The sequence below is a fragment of the Lutra lutra genome, chromosome 8, assembly GCF_902655055.1.
Source record: "Lutra lutra chromosome 8, mLutLut1.2, whole genome shotgun sequence".
Taxonomy (NCBI): Eukaryota; Metazoa; Chordata; class Mammalia; order Carnivora; family Mustelidae; genus Lutra; species Lutra lutra.
In genome coordinates this window covers 135,885,177-135,904,546 of record NC_062285.1, presented here as the reverse complement: position 1 = coordinate 135,904,546, position 19,370 = coordinate 135,885,177, and the positions used below count along the sequence as shown (strand labels likewise).

Genomic DNA, 19,370 nt, shown 5'->3' with positions numbered 1-19,370 from the left:
CTGACCACATGCCCACACTGAGCCCGATACCCAACACAATTACTGACCCCTCCGACAACATGCAAGGCCGCTGCTGGCATCTCTGGTTCACAGAGAAGGACACGGAGGCTCCCAGGAGTGCACTGACGCTCTGAGCCCCCCAGCCAAGACGCACCAGAGCCACGGAATCACACCCCAAACTGTTCTCCCCAGACACACACACAGAGCCCCCCAGAACCCACCCAGCCGCGCCTTCACACGCCCCCATGGTTCACACCCTCCACAGGTCTGCTGAGCGGTCACTAACGGGCCAGGTGCGTGCACTCCCCGGGGCTGCGGGGGGTGAATGCATCGGGACATTGTCCCTGTCCCCAGCAAGCAAAGCCCAACACCCAAGCTGACAGAGAAAACCTGAGGGTGCCTTGAGGCAGTGGTGACCCTGCAGTCAGGGGCAGCTTCCTGGAGGAAGGGACCTCTCTGCAGAGACCCCAAAGCTGAGAGGGGGCACCCAGTGACAGGGAGGAGAAGAGACGGGCTCCAGGCCAAGAGAACAGCCAGAGCAAGAGTGGGATGAGAGAGAGAGAGCGCTGTCCACTGGCGTCCCCATTCCCCAGCCCAGTCCCTCCACCAGGCAATAGGGTGACAGGGTGCTTCTCTAACCTGACTCAGATTCCATTTGGGTTAAAAGGAGAAGAGGGGGGAAAAAAATGCACACAACCGCCCACTTGCAACCAGTGCTTGGGAAAACTAATAAAACTGCCAGGTCCTCTCAAGCCCAGAGAAAAGGCGAAGGCCCACTTCCAACTGTAATTACATTTGACTCGCAAAATGGCCCCAAAAGAGGAGTGGGACCCAGAGAGGGGCCCTGGGTGGGGAGGGGCTGGGCCCAGATGCTGCTTGGAGACACCAATTTCCCAGCCTGCCAGAACGATGGTGGCAGCAGAGATGGAAAACGGGGCCGCTGACAGTCCGACAGTCCATAATGAGGGTCAGCCCGCTCTGGGCCCCACAATGCCCCCCACACACACTCCCGCCTCGTAACTGATGTGGGACCGCCGCTCTCGGGGAAAGGTCACCTGCTCGCCCCCTGCCCCCCCAATCACAGCAGCTGTTTCTCTAGTCCAGCGCACACCTGTTAATCTTTCTCTAATGGACCATCCATCACTCCCGCAAGCATTTTTCTGGGAAAGAGACAGGGAGCGAAGACAGATGAATGAACACAGACTCTTCTGTATGGTGAGATGAGGGGGGAGGGTGTGTGGACGGGGATGGGGGCAACTGTGAGGGAGGTGGACAGACAGACAAACAGGGACACAGGGAGTGAGAGGCAAAGGTGGGGTGTGGAGACAGGAAGAAAAACACATGTGAAAACATAATGAAGGCCCAAGATCAGGACCTTGCGGGAGTGGGTGAGGGGGCCAGAAACATGAGCGACAGCAGGCAGACGGACCGTGGGGCAGGGGCAGCAGAGACCCAACCAGTGGAAGAGGGAGGCAAGAAAGGGCGGAAAACCATATTAGGCAGGAGGCAGGAGGGTAGAAGGCAGGTTAGGAGGAGCTGCAAACTGGAGGCCTGAAGTGGCGGGAGAGGGACAGGGGCCTCACTTCTCCTGGCCCAACGCCATGGAGGCATGAGGCCACCCAGCCTCTGGCCGTTTCTGCAGGCGTAAATAAGGTCCTGCTGGGCAGGGGCCCCTCCGATGTCTGCAGGAAGCCTTGGAGCCCGGTGCCGCCCCATGGTAATGATGGTGGCTGGTATTAAGGGTCTCCCCTCCCCGAGCTGGCGCCGAGCACTTCCCTCAAATTATCTCATCTAGATCTCAAACATTACCCCACAGTATCCCCATCTCATAGACGGGAACACTGAGGCTCAGAGGGAAGTGACGACTCAGGGCCAGGGCCAGGAAGCGGTGGAATCAGATCTTAATCTGAATCAGAGGAATTCTCCCTCTGGCCTGTCCCCTCCCATGGCCCTGACAGCTTCAACTGCCCCACTTCTCTGACTTGAGGCTCCAGCTCAGTATACAGACATGTCACTGCCCTCCTCACAAGCCTTCTGTGACTCCCCACTGCCTTGAGGACAAACCCTGCCTGAAGACACTTTATGAATGGACAGAACCCCCAGCCTCCTGGGCTGTCTCCTGCCCTTCATGCACATCCTCCTTGAGGGCTCAGGGCCCTTTGGGAGAATGCCTGTGCTCCTGGTCCCTGTACCTGCTCCTCCTCTGTCTCACTGATGAACTCCTCATCAACCTTCAGGATCCATCTCCAGGGCCACTGCCTCTGGGAAGCCTTCCATGACTGCAGCCCATGTAGACTCTCTCCCTTATGTCCCCACAGAGCTGGAATATTAGGCACCAAGCCAGCCCATCCTCCTCTTCCCAGAGTCATGCCAGACTGGCTGCCGCAGGGAAAATAAAGATTGCTTTGAGCCATCCACTGATCTGGAGGCCTTGAATGCCGTCCCCTGGGAGCAGGGGTCAGTGGACATACACTAGCCTGCCCCAGGAGGTTGCATGCACCCTGGCCCTGCTGCCTGGTCAGTGTAACCCTGTTTCTTCTTGTCCAACTCGATGACCATCCTTCAGTTCCCAGACAGGATGGGGCTGAGAGCAGCCTTGCCCAGCTTGGGAAGAGTCGTGCACTGGGGCAGGTGAGTGCCAGGAGAGGGAAAAATTGCCACCGGAGCCCGGCCTCCCCACCCAGGCTTCCCCAGTGCCTCCTGTCCTCTTCACGGAGCCTCTGCCTGAGCACCCTGGAGCCTTGCTCTGACAGCTGCTTACCAGGTCACCGGGCAAGCCTCAGTTTTGCCACCTGCCCAGTGGATCTAAGACACCGGCCTTGCCTGCCCCATAGGGCTGCCATGAGGATCACAAGGAATGTGACAATACAGGACAGCGGGTGATGATGGAGGGATCTGGGCCCCCCAGCTAACCCCACCCACCTGCTCGTCGTGTAGCCTCCGTCATAGACCCCTCGGGGCCTCCCCTCTCTTCCCTTGGGCTACTCGGGAGAGCAGACTTGAGCTCTATCTGACCACCTCATGGGTCACAAGCAGGCCCCTCCCTGGATGACCCCCTTTTACCTGTCACCTCCTCCCAAGCCAGTCCCTGCAAAGAACAGCATCTTTGCCCATGAGGAACCTGGGGATGTTGGCGTCCCTTGTGATTGAGGCAGACATGGCTACCTAAAGGCCAGGGGCACTCACAATCTCACCTCTCGTGGGAGCACCTGTGACTACAGAGGCAGGGGTGGCAGACGGAGCAGGAGAGCAGTGCACAGGTTTTGCCCCATTCTCACTCCCGAGCACCCCCACGACCCTCCCAGTCTCCCTGCCAGGCCCCCACAATGCCTCCCCGCCGCAGTCACCACCCCTGCAGGAAAGGGGCTGTGCACCTTCGCCCGCCTTCTCCAGCTCCTGCCTGCTCTCCCCGCCTCCCAGCGGCCCTGGGCCACCTCTCTCTGCAGACACCACCTCTGCACAGACACAACCCTGCAGACAGGGTTGCCCAGAATAAACACGGGGGCGGACCATTTCCCACCAAGGAGCGTCTGGGAGCCGAGGGGAGCGGAGCGAACCCGCCAGCGGGCCCGCAGCAGGCCCCACGCAGAGCTGGGGGGAACAATGCCTGCCACTCAGGGCAGCTTTAAAAAGAACATTTTTAAAAATTCTCCCTCCCCCTCACTTCTTATTTAATTAATTAATTTTTCCAGGCTCCAGACAGCAGAAGGTAACCTCACCCCAAGGGCGGTGATGGGAGGCTCAGTCAGAAGATTCCTAAACGGTTGCAAATCAGTGAGAACCTACTGTGTGCCGCGCTTCCTAGTCAACCCGCCCGGCCCCTCTGTGACCAGGGTCCGTGTGCCCACTTCCAGATGGAGCCGCCGGCTGGGGGAGGCCGAGGGACTTGCCCGAGGGCCCCAGCTGGCCAGTCCCAGAACCAGGGAAGGAGCCCGGTGGGGAGTAGGGGCAGGTGGCAGGGGAGGTGTGTGGGGTAGAAGCCAGGCCTCTGGGTAGGGGGCGAGGCTGTGTCCCAGAGAACCCGACAACAGGCCTCTGACAAAGGGCCCTGATCCTCAGCACATGCCAATCTCTATGGTGGAAATACTCTCACCACAGCCAAGTTTAAGCTACCAACTGTTTAAAAACAAGCTTCCGACATTCCTAAGTGTTAGAAAATGGGCTCTCGCAAGCTGCTTCTCCCAAGCCCCAGCGGGAACGGGGCCCAGGCTCCACTGTGGCAGCAGCGCCGTGACAAGCCCTCTCGGTGCCACCGGCTCAGAAAAGAGAGCCAGCGCCCCAACATCACTGGTCCCCCGTGGGGCCCCCCTCTAGGACCACTGGCCCAGCCAGGCTCCTGCCCCTCCTGGCAGGCCGAGGCCAGGAAAGACCAGAAGTCTGAGCCGGAGGCGAAGGGGCTCTGGGCCGCCTGTCTACCCAGCTTCACCCTGCAGAGAGCCGTTCCTGCCCAGTCCCCCCCAGAGACCTTTTTAATTAAGCCAGAATGGCTGGCAAGCCGGCAGCTCCAAACAGAGTGTCGCTGCAGCCCCAGGGCCCCATTTCAGTAAATTGAATGGAGCCAAGGCTTGTCGAGCTAATGAAGAGGGAAATGAGAGTGTGGCCCACCACGGGGCATGGAGGGCGGGTGGAGGGCTGCCACGGAAAGAGGGCGGCACAGAAGCCAAGGGGGACTTCGTTCTAAGCCCGCGGGGGTGTCAATCTTGCCACAGTAAGATGTGGGTGCAGATATGACCCCTCACTGGCTGTGGGACCTCAGGTCAGTGACATCCCCTCCCTAGGCCTCAGGGTCCTAGCTAACAAATGGGGTGCCCTCACAGGCCTGGCGCACAGGTCAAGGGAGGGTACCACCCAGGGGCTGGGGAGAACCATAAAATGGTGTTGGTTTTTTGTTTTTTGTTTTCAAATAGGGCCAGGACTGGACTTGTTATGAAGGCTGTCACCCCAGGGTGTGACCTATGTCCTGGAGATATGTGCTAAGCCTTCCATCCTGTGTCCCTACAAGTGCCTCTTAACTCTTAATGTACCCTCCCTGAGCTCCTGCCACCTCTTCCATGTGTTTTACCCCCTTAGAACCCTGTCTCCAAATTCCTCTCAGCCCCAAAGCCCCAGAAGCATCCCCGAAGGCCCAAGGGGCCTTGGACACACCATTCGACTCGGCCAACACTCGCTCTGCCCTCTCTGCACCCAGCGCTGAAGACAGAAGAAACCACGGGGCTGGCAGAGGAGGGAGACAGGGGACAGTCTTTGCAGGGCAACATCGGGGCCACGCTCAGTGCCTTGGCGTGGTGTGGACAGTGGACTAAGTGGTGGGGCATCGGGGATAGGAGAATGCCCCACCGGCTGAAGACACTGCCCACAAAAGAGCCGTGGCTGTCAGAGGAAAGGTCTGGATTTTGTGCCAAGGGCAATGGGGAGCTATGGCAGTTTGGGGCAGGGGAGAGCCCGGCCTTGGGAAAGATCACTCCACCTGTATGGCGGAGAATGGACAGGAGGGCTCACGGGGAAACTGACGACCAGAAGTCAGGTTTGGCAGGGACTGACAGGAAGGGCTGTGGGTGCCTGGTGTCCAGGCTGAGCTGCTCAGGAGAAAGGAGCTGGATCTGAGCCCTGCAGTCCCGGGACTCACGTGGCTCCCCTTGCTCACTCGCTCACCCACTGCGCAGACCCCCAGAGCTTCTCCCTCCCTCTGGGCTGGGCCCGGGGCTCGCGCTGAGGCCACAGGGATGACCTGGACCTAGTCCCTGTTGGGTGGGAGACAGACACACAGGGGGCGTTCCACACTCCGGGCTGCATGGGTCCCGCTTGGGCGCAGGCACCTGGCCCTCCCTCCCCACCCGCGCCCAGCCCTGCACCCGGCGCCCACGCCCACTGGCCTGCTCGTGGTGCTCGATGCCCATGCTGACGGTGTTGACCAGGATGGCCATCATGATGCCCCGGTTGAAGTACTTGCTGTCCACGATGCCTCGGAGCTTGGCTCGAGTCTCCCGCCACACATCCCTGCACAGCCGGGTGGCCCCGGCCGCCCGCTCCTCCTCGTCCTCCTTCCCCAGCCCTGAGGAGGCCCCATCCTCGCTGCTCCGGGCTCTGTCCCCATCCTCTTCCTCCGAGCCACCACCAGAGCCTCCAGAGCCCGAGCCCTCCTGGCCCGAATCGGTGCTGCCCAGGCCCGAGGGCCGGCGGCTCGCCTCGCGCTGGCAGCGGGGGCAGCCGGCGGGGTCGGAGGCCAGCATGGCGGAGATGGGCTGCACCAGCGCGTGGGGCGTCGGGTCCAGTGGACTGTGTTGAGGGCACAGCTCTGCAAGGCAAACACAAGGCAGGGGTGTTGTTGCCTCGGGTCACGCAGGTCGGAGGGTCTCAGAGGCACAGTCCCTGCCCACACCAGGCCCCCGCCTGACCCTGGGACACAGCCCCGTGTGTGTGCCTCAGGCTCCCGGGGCCCCAGGCTGTGCCTGGGACTCGTGGGGCCCAGCAGGAGACCAAGGGGCCTGTGGCTCCTGGAGGATCAGCTTCAGCTCTCTGGGATCTGTCTGCCCCTGTGTAAAGCCAGGACTCGGAGCGCCTCCTTGCAGGGCTATGGGGAGGGTTCAACAGTGCTACGTGTGGTGTGTCTGGAACCGCGCCTGGGGCACACGTGCCTGTTACCCAGCCTTGTTCCATCATTCTCTGGCCCAAGGCCCAGCCCTCCCACCGTCCTGCTTGCTGACATCGGAGCTGGGGAAATGGCTGAGGAACAGCTTCTAGAAGAGTCAAGCTGGTATGGAAAATGGACGCCCCTCAGGGGGAGCCCAGATGGCCTGTCCATTGTCCGTTGTCCCACCCTTATGTGGGGCTTATGTCCCGGGGAGGGAAGGAGGCCGGAGCCCAGGGCAGGGGCAGACCCTCGCTCTAGAAACTGCCTGACACTTCCCCCCTCACAAGCTGAGAGTCGGGCTGGCTCCTGGGGGAGAAGGCACAGCAGGGAGTGGGGTGTAGAAGCTTCCATTCCCTTTGCCACCCAAGGAGAGTTTCAGAAGCCTGGACCAGTCGTGGGCCAGAGTTCTGTGACCCGTGAACCCTTTCAAATGGGCGTCAGGGAGGTTCTTTCTGGGTTTGGTTTCTTCACGTTTGCCTATATTTTCCTAGAATAAACGTGTTTTGCTTATGTGAACCACAAATAAATAAATAAATAACATTAAAGGGAAAGAAAAACATGTAATGCCTACCCTTCCTTTCCAGACTTTGCCTCCAAATATCTCCCAACGGCCTGGACGAGGCCCTCGGACACATTCATCCCCTGGAGCCGGAGGGGGACAGCCAGAATCCCAGGGGTCGGTCCCATCTCAGCCAAGCCCTGCTCGGCCCCACTTGTATGTAGGGCTGGGCCCGTGAAACTTGCTTTCCAGGGAAGGGGGAAGGGATGGGGGAAGGCATGGAAGCCCCAGGACCGGGGGCGCGTTCTCCCTCCAGATGGCCCCCTGAACGTCCGTCCACACAGGTTCCCGGGGGGAGCGGAACAGCAGCAGGAAGCCCTCCCCACATCTCCCGGCCTCGCCAGACCCCAGCTCCCCCGTCCACGTACTGGGCCAGCCCACGGGCCACCTGGAGCCTCCTCCAAGACCATGCCTGGACGGCTGGCACCCAGGGATGGGTGGGCGGCAGCTCTGAGCACCAGCTCTCCGGCTTGCCTTCCCAGAATCTCAGATTCCCAGGACGTCAGAGCCGCGGGAGCGGGGCCTGGGGGTGGCTGACTCCCACTGCTCCTTGAGCCTCCCCGACCCCAATTTACAGAGCAGGAGCTTGAGGCCTACTGAGGGGCCCAGGCTCTCCAAGGTCACGCACTGTGCACCTGCTCTGCGGTCCAGTCCCTGCAGACTTCCGTAACACCAGCGGCTGGTGGGGGCGGGGCAGGGGGTGTTGGACTGGGGGGGGGCATCTGCCAGGGTGCATTTGCCTTCTGTGGGACCAGGAGCGTTCATTTCTCATTACCCCCTGGAGGCGGGCTCAGCAAACCCAACTCCGATGTCGCTGATGCTGTTTTTGTCCCTGACACATCGTGTGACCTTAAGTGACCCCCTTCATCTATCTGGACCTTAGTTTTCCCATCCAAAAATGGGATCATGTCACTCGCTGGGCCCCCTTCTTAGTACTATTTTCTAGAACAGATGAGAAAATGAATGGAGAGCCCTTTCTGAGCCTAACAGTCAGGAAACAGGAGATCACAAAATGGCACAGGTGTCCCTTACAAACCATGCCTTTGCAGGGGGGGCACACCCCCTTTATTCCAGGTGGCCGGTCGTCACTGCTCTGGTGTGCTAGCAAGCACATGGGGGCAGCAGGAACCCGTGCAGGGGGTGAGGCCGGCTGAGCGGATGGGAGTTTCAGGGTTTTACCGGACAGGACGGACAAGTGTTCATTTCTCTCAAGTGTGAAGCCCAGGGTGGAGTCTGAGTGCACAAGACCACACAAGGGAATCCCTCCAGGGGGCAGGGTGCTGCACCCACCACCCTAGCCCAAGGCCAGCCCCGGCCAGGCCCCAGCAGGAGGGCAGGAAAAGGAAAGCGGGGAAGGAACAAGGGGCACGGACTGGAGCTCCGCCTGGGCTCCCCCTGCCGGACAGCTCTGCCGGTACTGAGGAGCTGGGAGGCTGTGGGGTGCCCCGGAGGCCGCAGGGGTGGGAGGGGGCCCTGGGGCATCCCCTGAGGCCGTGAGGGCGGGCCACTTACTATAGTGCCTGGGCTCCTTGGCGTGGGGCCCGGGCTTGATGCTGGTGGGCGCGCCTGGGGCGGGGGCCTGGCGCCGGCTCTGCAGGGCCTGGTAGAGGCCCAGGGCCCGGCGCCTGGCCTTGCGCAGGATGTGGCAGACGTACTGAAAGATCTCCTCGTAGCAGTCGCCGGGCTCCGCATAGCTGGCCACCGTGCTGGAGGACAGGTAGCGCTGCCGCTGCTCCAGCATCAGCCGGTGCTCCCGCTGCTTGGTCTCCGAGAACTGGGTCGCTATGACAACGAGGCACAGGTTGATCATGAAGAAGGAGCCCACCTGTGACCAACGGGAGGAGAGGACAGGGACAGGAACAGAGGGGACAGATTGGTGGAGGGGGGTAGGCAGAGATGGGGGAGAGGAAAATGAAGAGAAAGAGAAACGAAGGCGGGGGCAGGGGCAGGGGGCAGAGATGGAGCCGGAGTGACAGTGGTAGGGGAGAAGCAGAGAGACCCAGAGGCAGTAAGGCAGACAGGAAGGGGAGAAGGGACAGATCGGAGGCACCAGACGGGGACGGGACAGAGCCAGGAGGCAGACAGCCAGAGATGGCCAGGAGGACAGAGAGGTGACAGGAGAAACACCAAGAGAGAGTGACACAGGCTCAGAGAGTACAGGGGCAGAGGGCACAGCAGACACAGCGATGGGGCACAGGGAGGCAGGGAGAGAGAGGGGCAGAGGGTGGAGAGCCCAGAGAGACGGAGAGGCACGGGCACAGATAGGGACAGGAAAAGATTGCTGAGGCCTTGCTCCGACAGGAGGCCAGGGCCCCAGGACAGCGGTGGCCCGGGCAGCTCCCTAGGCCCCACTGGGACCTGCTTCCAAACCTGCTCCCACAGGCCCTCAGGCCCAGGGCCACAGCTGCCCTCCCACCTGGGATACCAGCACGGAGGCCGGGGAGGGCGGCCCAGCCCCGCTCAGGCCATCCAGGCCCTGAGTCCCATTCCAGCTCTTCCCTCTCTCTGGCTTGACTTTGGCCTCGGCTGGGCACCCAGACAAAAGAGAAGGTTCCTTCAGAAAGCGTTTACTTGTGTGGCTTTACTGCTGTTTGGGTGGAGGAGGCAGGGAGAGGTTGCCCAGTTAGTCCTAGGAATCTTGCCACCTCCTGACTCAGGGCCCAGTTCCAGCGGCCACCACAGGGAGCAGAGCCCTTCCTGCCCTGGTTTCCAGAGGGCAGGCTGCTACCCTGGTCTTAGCTAAGCCTGTGAAGGGGATCCGCAGGCCCATCAGCAACGGGAGTGGCTTTGCCTCCTCCTCCAGGCTGCCTTCCTGTAGACTGCAGACCCAGCCACTGATTCACCCTTCCCTCCTGTCCCCCAGGCCAAAAATAGGGACCTGGGCTTCTGGGCTTATTGGGGGGGGGGGGGGCTTCCTGGCTGGAAGATTCTGGAAAAATTCCCCAGTAAGAAGATGCCCATCATTGGCTTTCTTGGTCAGGTCTTCCAGGAGCATCTCCTAGGGCCCTGCCCTGCACCAGGCCATGGGATGGGTCACCGGGAAGAAGAAGGCACAGCCCCTTCCCTCTGGGAGCTCACACCTGTCAGGCTTCTACCCAGCCTACCTCCACAGCTGCTGCCCTGTGGCCGCGGGGCCCCCCTACCCCATCCCTTCTGGACCTCTGTTTCCCCATCTGTAAAGCTGAAAGCTCAGGAGAGACAAGCTTAAGACTTTTCCAGTCATGGGGAACCTTGAGGACCTCTCGCCTTGCTGGGGCTCCGGGTCCTCACCTGAGGAAGAGAGTGGCCAGGTGGCCCAGCGGGGCCAGGGTTGTCAGGACAAAATGACAGCAAGGTCACTCAGACTCTGCTCTCTGGGCCCTTCCCAGCACCTGGAAAAGCTCAGGACCGTCCGCCCCCTGCCAGTGCCCTTCTCTTAGGACAGGGCCACCTGGGACCCAGTAACAGCAGCAGGCACACTGATGGGGTGTTTCCTGTATGCCAGCCCAGAAGCCTGGGTGCCATCACTGTCCCCTACTTTACTGCAGGTTGGGGGAGCTGAGGGGCCTGCCTTGGGTCACGCTGGAAGTCACCGACCCCACATTCCCACCCCTGACTCCATCCAGAGGGACAGACCACATTCTCCAGCCCCTCCCTGAAATTCAAGGCTCCCCTAAGCAACCCCAGTGTTTGAGGTCCCGCCCTCAGGACTCTGCCCATGTCAAGGTCTCTGTGCGCAGCCCCCTGCCCAGAAGTCTCTCCCCGTAGCTGCCGGCCCTGAGCCTTTAAGGCTCAATTCTGGGATCACCTCCTCTGGGAAGCTTCCCACTCCCCCATCCCTCCTCCAAGCTAGATTCGAAAGATCCTCTGGGCTCCCTCAGCCTCTCAGGCTTCCTTCTGTCACGGCTCCTAACATGCTGCCCAGTCGCTGTCAGCTACAGCCCATCCCCCTCATCACCACCCCGGCCCCCAGACCAAGCTCCTGGAAAGCAGAGCTGGGCCCCCCTCAGGGCTCAGTTCCCAGTGCTCAGGCTCAGGCCCCCGAGCAGCACAGGCTTCCCTGGCTGTGCTGGGGAAGTGGGCAGACCAGTGGGTGAACCACAATGCTGATCAAAGCCCGGACCCCTCTCCTTTTATCCAGCTGTATCCAGGTGTCCACGGCCCAGGCCTCCCCAGGAAGGCATCAGAGCAAAGCTGACAGCAGGGATGTCTCAGGTCACTTGACAGCTTGTCCTGAACCCCTAGGTCAAGGTCCCCCCAGCTCAGAATGGGGTGCTGCCCCAGAGAGCCAAGCGTGCTCTCTCCCACCACCAGGACGCCAGAGAACTCAGCCTCAAAGCAGCAGGGAGCCAGCCAGCGCTGACTCCCGGGAGTGAATCACCTTGACATTTGGGGGATTGTACCGGGGCTGGGGCTGCAGTCAGGCATGACAAAGTGGATGAGCTCTCTTTGGGCAGGCTGTGGGGGAAGGCAGGAGGGGCTGCCGGCTGGGGAAGGGCCCTGCTCTGTGAGGCAGAGCCCCGCCTCCATCCCGAAGCGACCCCCACAAAGCAGAGCCACCTGAGAGTTGAGGATCCCTCCGAGAATTCAGGGAGCCCCGTGGAGAAGCAGTCGGGGGGGGCCTTCCATCTCAGGGCATCTCCTCTTCCCACCCCAGGAAGAGAGGAGTAAGCCGGAGCCCTAGGGAAGCTTCCGTCCAGGGGCTGCCCCTGGTTCAGGTGAGGAGAAGAACGCGTTCCCCATGACCACGAGGCAGAGAAACATGAGCAGAAGCGACTAGATAGACTTAAATGCCCAGAAATGAGAAATGAAAGCAATAGAAAATGATGAATGCTTTCCGCCGCCGCCTTGACGACTCCCTTCCATCACCCGCGGCTCGGAGGCATTTAAAAATCGCCCCTCCTGGGGAGCCCGGCTGGCTCAGGCAGCGGAGCCCGAGACTCCTGATCTCCGGGTTGTGAGTTTGAGCCCCACGCTGGGTGTAGAGATCACTCAACAATGACATCTTTAAAAATTGCCCCTCCTGCTTCCTCCCACTCAGGTCCCCTGGCTCTGTGGGGTTCCCTGGGGACCCCCCCCAGCCCCATCCTTCGTCCAGGGGTCCTTGAGCTGGCCCAGAAAGCCCCAGCTTCCCTGACACTTACTATGATAAGCAGGATAAAATAGATGAAGTTGTAGAAGGAATGAGCGTCCATGACATAGTACATGATCTCCACCCAGCCTTCCAGAGTGATCACCTGCAGCCAGAACAGAGTGGGGCGGGAGTGAGCCCAAGACAGGGCAGGCAGGACCCCTGGGGAAGGCACGCAGCAAATGCAGCGTCCCAGGCAGAGGCCCTACCGTGCGCCCAACCGCTTTATATACACATTCTCCCTCAGACTCCTCACAAGGCTCAACGGGCCAGCCATTCTCACCCCTGGCACACACGTGAGGAAACAGGAGCTCAGAGAGGTTAGGTATTCGCCCACTGTCACACAGCCCAGTAGGCAGGAGAAGCCAGACCTAAACCTGGTGCCTCTTGTTCCAGAGCGCCCCCCTCCAGTCTCCCACATGAAGGCAGGAGGGCTGGAAGCAGGGGGCCCTGGGCTCTGGCCCCAGCTCACCAGCTGGGCCATTCTCTGAACCTCAGCTGCTGCTCTTCTTCTAGGACACGGGCTAGCAGCCACCTGGTAGGCAGGGCTAGGGTGCGGTTCCGCTGAACCCGGAAGCGTAGCTGTGATGAGGCTGGTGTGACTGTTGTCCCCGTTCTCCTTCCCAGAGAGCGAGGCAGAGCAGCCTTGGGCACAACAAATGCTGGGCCCTCCCCAGTGCCGCCCTCTTGTCCACCTCTGGAGCAGGAGCCCCTCGGAAGCCCACTCACCCTCTCGGGGCCAAGGGTCTCCAAACGCAGCTGCTGGGCTGTGATCACATCACATCACAGCTTGCAGCTCTGAATCCCAGGATCTCACTGCTCCCCAGACCAAAGCCACAAAGCAGCCACCTCAGTAGGGCCCTCCCATCTTCTCGGGGCCTCTCAGCCACCGCCCTCTCTCTGCTCTAGCCCTGTTCTTCCCTCTGACGGCAGCACGTAGGTGACCTTGACCAAGCCCTCGCTCTACGCTGGGCTGATGGCTCTGCTCACATCGTCTGGTTTCTCCTTCCCAGCCGCTCACGGTAAGAGAGCTGTTATTACCCCAACATTGGGGCGGGTGGAATTTGAGGCTCAGAGACATCAAGAAGTACACCCAAGGCCCCACAGCCCTAGTTCCCTCAACATACCCCATCCCTGTCCTCAGCAACACACAGGGGCCATGCAAGGCCATCAAGCCTTTGCACACAGTAACATTAAACTGCTTCGTGCAGGAGCACCTGGGAGGCTCAGTCGTTAAGCATCTGCCCTTGGCTCAGGTCATGATCCCAGGGTTCTGGGATCCAGTCCCACATCGGCCTCCTTGCTCAGTGGGGAGCCTGCTTCTCCCTCTGCCTGCCGGTCCCCCTGCTTGTACTCTCTCCCTCTGCCTCCCTCTCTCCCTGATAAATAAATTCTTAAATAAAGAAAATAAAAAGGCTGCTTTGTGTGCATATATGTGTGTATATGCATGCATTGAGTAAAATGTATTTCTTAGTGACTGATCAAGAGAACCGTCCAAGAGACCTTGCCCAACCCCACAAACAGCTCCTTGGTGCTCTCTGTACAACCCCGGGGCTTCCCTGTACCCCGGCCTTCGCTCCAGTGCTCACCTCCACCAGGAACGTGTCTGCCCCAACATCCTACGTGTGGGCCTTGCCTAGTCAGCCCCTTAAACAAGGCACAAATCTGGCCTCTCCCCTCTCTGAACAGACCTCCCTGCTGGGATCCATCTGCCCCTGGGCCACCTGGGATTCCACAAAGAGCACAGGCTTTGGGGTCACCCAGACCTGGACTAAAATCCCGAGTCTCCATGAGACTCCATGAAAGAGCGTGTGACCCTCACATAGCTCGCTTCCTTTCTTTCCAACCTCAGCTGCTCTGTCTGTGATCGGGGCTTGATAATGCCCCTGTGCCAGTGAGCTGGGCAGATTTCAACAAAACCCCAGCACCAAGCCCCACCTGCCCGAGGAAGCTGTTCGCTCCACCCCTCGGTCCCACTCTGGTCTCCCGGGCCCCGGGCAGGGCCTGAGTGGCCTCACCTGGAAGATGACAATCCAGGCATAGCCGATGTTGTCAAAATTGATGGCGCCCTTGTGAGGGTTGGCGCTGCCTGTGCGGCACACATTGTAGTAGCGGTTCCAGTTGACACAGAGCCCGCTGGCGTTGAGGTCCTGGCGCCCTCCCCCGAAGTCGTAGACATCATCCTTGGACAGGCAGCACTCGCGGCCCTGCTCCTTGAGCGGGGGGATCTCGTGGCAGCCCATGATGCCATTGTCCCCCGAAAGGGAGCAGATGAAAGGCATCTCATCGTCCTCCTCCGGCTGGTAGTAGGGGGGCAGGGCCACATCCCCTTGTCTGTGCACAGGGGATGGTGGGGAAAAGAGAGAAGGGGAGGGGTCACCGCCAGGAGGAGCAGAAAGGGGAGAGGCAATGCAGTGTGTTGGAACTGTCCCAACAGGTCCTATTGTTACCTTCAGGCCTTTGCCCACATTGTTCCCCCACCTGGGACACCCTTCCTTCCCCAGGGTCGAAAAATCTCCCACTGACCCACTGTGGTCAGCGCCAGGGTACCTCCCTCCCTAAGGGCTAATCCTTGGTCCTCTGTGGCCAGACTGTGCCCTGCATATACCCGCATATTGCTCCTGGGCCATAGGCACCCAACTTCTCTGGGGGGCTGCAGCTCTGCTGGGGCAAGGACAGGGTCTCAGCCTCCCCAGTCCCCACACACTGTTTGGTCAGCCCAGGGGACATGTTTAATCCACAGATGCTGACTTTTACTGATCCAAGAGATGAGGATGCCTGCCCCACCCTTTCCCATCTATGTGACCTTGGACTATTAACTTCCTCTCTCCCCAGACCTCAGTTTCCCCATCTGTAAGGCAGAGACGACAATCACTGCCCTGCCCATCCTGTGGGGAAAAACGATGATCCGCTGCAATCCAATCAAAATCCCAACTTGTTTTTTCCCGTGGAACCTGGCCCTTCGATTCTAGGATTTATCTGGACGGGAGAGGAGTCAAGACACTCTTTTAAAAGGAGGAGGAGGAGAGGAGTCCGACCCGACAAGAGAGCAGAATACAACTACAGTTATTACTGGAGCGTGATATTGCAGCAGGAACAGAAAGATTCATGGAACACCACAGAGCACAGGGACAAACCCATACATAAAACAGAACTTAATCTATTATAGAAATACCTTTTCAGATCCATGGGGGATGGAAGAACTAAGCAATAAATGGTGTTGAGATAATTGTTGTCTGTTTGGAAAATAATAAAGCTAGATCCCTACCTCACTCCATATACAAAAACAGACTTCTTGAAGACTTGGTATCAAAAGAAAAAAAGAATATAAATTATCTCATTAATTATTTATCTTGATTGCACATTGAAAATAATCATCTTTTGGGGCTGCCTGGGTGGCTCAGTGGGTTAAGCCTCTGCCTTCAGCTCAGGTCCTGATCTCAGGGTTCTGGGATCGAGTCCCACATCATGCTCTCTGCTAGGCAGGGAGCCTACTTCCTCCTCTCTCTCTCTCTCTCTGCTTGTGATCTCTCTCTCTGTCAAATAAATAAAATCTTTAAAAAAAAAAAAAAAAGAAAAGAAAAGAATGATCTCTTGGGCACCTGAGTGGTGCAGTCAGTTAAATGTCTCATTGTTGATTTTGGCTCCGGCCGTGATCTCGGGGTCCTGGGATCGAGCCCCATGTTAGACTCTACTGAATGTGGAGTCTGCTTAAGATTCTCTGTCCTTCCTTTGCATCTCCTGCTCTCTCTGTTTAAAATAAGTAAATCAAGGGGTGCCTGGGTGGCTCAGTGGGTTAAAGCCTCTGCCTTCAGCTCAGGTCATGATCCCAGGGTCCTGGGATCGAGCCCCACATCAGGCTCTCTGTTCAGCAAGGAGCCTGCTTCCTCCTCTCTCTCTGCCTGCCTCTCCACCTGCTTGTGATCTCTCTCTTTCTGTCAAATAAATAAATAAAATAAAATCTTTAAAATAAGTACATCAATCTTAAAATAATAATAATAATAATATTTTGGATATATTAGGTTAAGTAAAATATATTACAGAATTTAAAATAATAAACTTCTAGTGGATTAAAAATCATAAATGCAACAAACATAACCACAGAAGTATTACAAGAGAACAGGGAACATTTTTGTTAACTCAAGATATATGAGGCCTTCTGGATAAAATACACAAAATCCAAATGCTACAAAGGAAAAAGTCAAGAGGTCCTATATACAAATGTAAAATGTCTTTCTTTCTTCTTCTTCCTTTTTTTTTTTTTTTAGAGAGAGGGAGAGGAGGTGGTAGGGCAGAGAGAGAGAGGGAGAGAGAGAATCTTCAGCAGGCTCCATGCACAACATGGAATCTGACACAGGGCTCGATCTTACAACCCTGAAATCATAACCTGAGCCAAAAGCAAGTGTCAGACATTTAAGCGACTAAGCCACCCAGGCATCCCCAAATGTAAAATTTCTATGAGACAAAGAGGGAGCATACTAAGTAAAAAGGAACAAACTGGGATAAAGCAGAGGTAGGCAAGCTTTTTGTGTAAAGGGCCGGATAGAGAATATTTTTTGCAGACCATATGGTCTCTGTACCAATTACTCAACTGCACCATTGTAATGGTGAGTGAGAAATGACTGAGAAACAGTCATAGGAAATAGGTAAACAAGTGGTATGACTGTGTTCCAATAAAACTTTATTTACAAAAACAAACCAGGGATTGCCATTCCCCTGGGATGAATCCTGGCAACATGTAACACAAATAAAAGAGGGGCGCCTGGCTGGCTCAGTTGGAAGAGTAGGTGATTCTTGATTCCGGGATTTTGAGTTTAAGCCCTACACTGGGTGTAGAAATTACTAAAAATAATAATAATAACAATAGGTAAATAAACTTAAAAAAAAAAGATAACTACAGCATGTTAAAATCACCTATAACTCAGTAAGAAAAAGAAAAATAACCACTAGGGGAGAAAGGACATAAAAATGCAAAGAAAAAAATTCACAGAAGAGGGGCGCTTGGGTGGCTCAGTGGGTTAGGCCTCTGCCTTCAGCTCAGGTCGTGATCCCAGGGTCCTGGGATTGAGCCCCGCGTCAGGCTTTCTGCTCGGCAGGGAGCTTGCTTCCCCCTCTCTCTCTCTGCCTGCCTCTCTGCCTACTTGTGATCTCTGCCTACTTTGTGATCAAATAAATAAATAAAATCTTTAAAAAAAATTCACAGAAGAAATAAAAATGGCCAATGTACTTGAAAAAAAGGGGGGAACCAATATATCAATATATAGGAAGAGTTGCTCACTTCGCTAGTAATAGGAAAATGCAAACAAAAATAACATCGAGATCACTTTATACCCAACCAAATGGAAGTGTATCAGTGTTAACAGTACTAAGTGTGGAAAAGAATGAGTACAAACAGACATGAGCACACGCTGAGGGTGGGAGTGTGTGCTGATACAAACTTTTTAGAAGGCAATTTGGCAACATCCATCAACAATTAACATGTACACACCCACCCCACATCAAATGGCCACCTGACAGTCAGAAAGACAGCACTGCGACTCCACAGAGTGGGGATGGACTTCTTAGTCAATGGTGCTAGGACGATCGAATACCCTACAGAGGGGAAATCTTGACCCAAACCATACAGCTTACTGAAAATTATCTGAGATGGAATACAGACCTAAATGTGAAAGATAAAATGGGAAGCTTCTAAGAAAAGACATCGGAGGATATTTTCATCACCTTGGCTTAAGGAAAGATTAAACTGGACACGAAAAGCAATACTAAAAAAATGATTGGGGGGCACCTGGGTGGCTCAGTGGGTTAAGCCTCTGCCTTTGGCTCAAGTCATGATCTCAGGGTCCTGGGATTGAGTCCCGCATCGGGGGGGGGGGGTCTCTGCTCGGCGGGGGGCATGCCTCTCTACCTACTTGTGATCTCTGTCTTTCAAATAAATAAATAAAATCTTTTTAAAAACTTGGTAATCCAGATCATTACAACTAAGAGCTTCTTTTCAAATCAAATAACACTATTAAGAGAGTGAAAATGGAACAGGCTAGAATAAAATATGTGCAATATATATATAAATACACATATTATATATACATATATAGATAGATATGTAGTATGTATATATATACACACATATATATACCAAATATATAATTTCTATACATATCATATATACACATAAAATATATGCAATTATATGTATGATTGTATACATAATACATATATATCTGCCACCAAAGGAGACATAATCCTGCATACAAAGAACCAGCCACTACAAAGTTATAATAAAAGGACAACCCAATCTAAAAATAGCTAAAGACCATAACAGACACCGTGTAAGAAGATGCATGAATGGCCCATAAGTACATGAAAAGTGCTAATCACTAGACATACGGACAGTATTAATTAAAACCACAATAAGATACCACTGCCCTCTCCCTGGAAGAGTTAAAATTAAAAGGACGGACAATACCAAATGTTGCTAAGAATGCCAGGCCCCTGGAACTCTCCGACTTTGCCAGCAGACATTTAATGCGATCAATCCAGAACGCATGCAACAAAATCTACACAAGCTGAACACACGTGCGCCCTTCACAATTCCACTCCTGGGTATCTACCCCAAAGAAAGGATGGCTCTATCCACCGAAGATATGTCCAAGAATATGCATGAGTCATAAGAGCCAAAAAAAAACCCGAAACAGCCCAAATCAACAGTAGCATGAAAAAGATAAATACTTGTGTATTTGCTCAATATATACCCACAGCAACGAAAAACAAGAAAGCGAATGCCGCCCGCAAGCACGTGGGTGACTCTCAAAGACACATTACCCTACGCCGAAGAGGCAGACACAAAAGGTGGCTTCCTGTATGATTCCACTGAGAGAAACCTCAAAAACAGGCAACACAAATCTACAGAGATAGAGGTCAGAATAGTGGCTACTTTGGGGTGACAGGGATAGGAACAGGCCAGGGGCAGGAGGGAGCCTCCTTACAGGGAAAACTTCATAAAGCTGTGTACTTAGTAGTTGTGACCACAACTGAATGCAATTTGTATCTTAACCAATAAAGTATAAAAACAG

At 56.1% G+C, this 19,370-nt stretch overlaps 1 protein-coding gene across 2 annotated transcripts in view; it reads right to left on the bottom strand.

The window, feature by feature from the left end:
- CACNA1I (calcium voltage-gated channel subunit alpha1 I) overlaps window positions 1-19,370 on the bottom strand; it is a 116,796-nt gene that overhangs the window by 31,937 nt on the left and 65,489 nt on the right. For both annotated transcript variants that reach the window (XM_047742647.1, XM_047742648.1), the window contains exons 7-10: window positions 14,319-14,634; window positions 12,314-12,406; window positions 8,703-9,015; window positions 5,874-6,295 (exon numbers count right to left, since the gene is read on the bottom strand). In XM_047742647.1, the coding sequence (XP_047598603.1) occupies window positions 5,874-6,295; window positions 8,703-9,015; window positions 12,314-12,406; window positions 14,319-14,634 (1,144 nt within the window). The remainder of the gene's footprint in view (window positions 1-5,873; window positions 6,296-8,702; window positions 9,016-12,313; window positions 12,407-14,318; window positions 14,635-19,370) is intronic.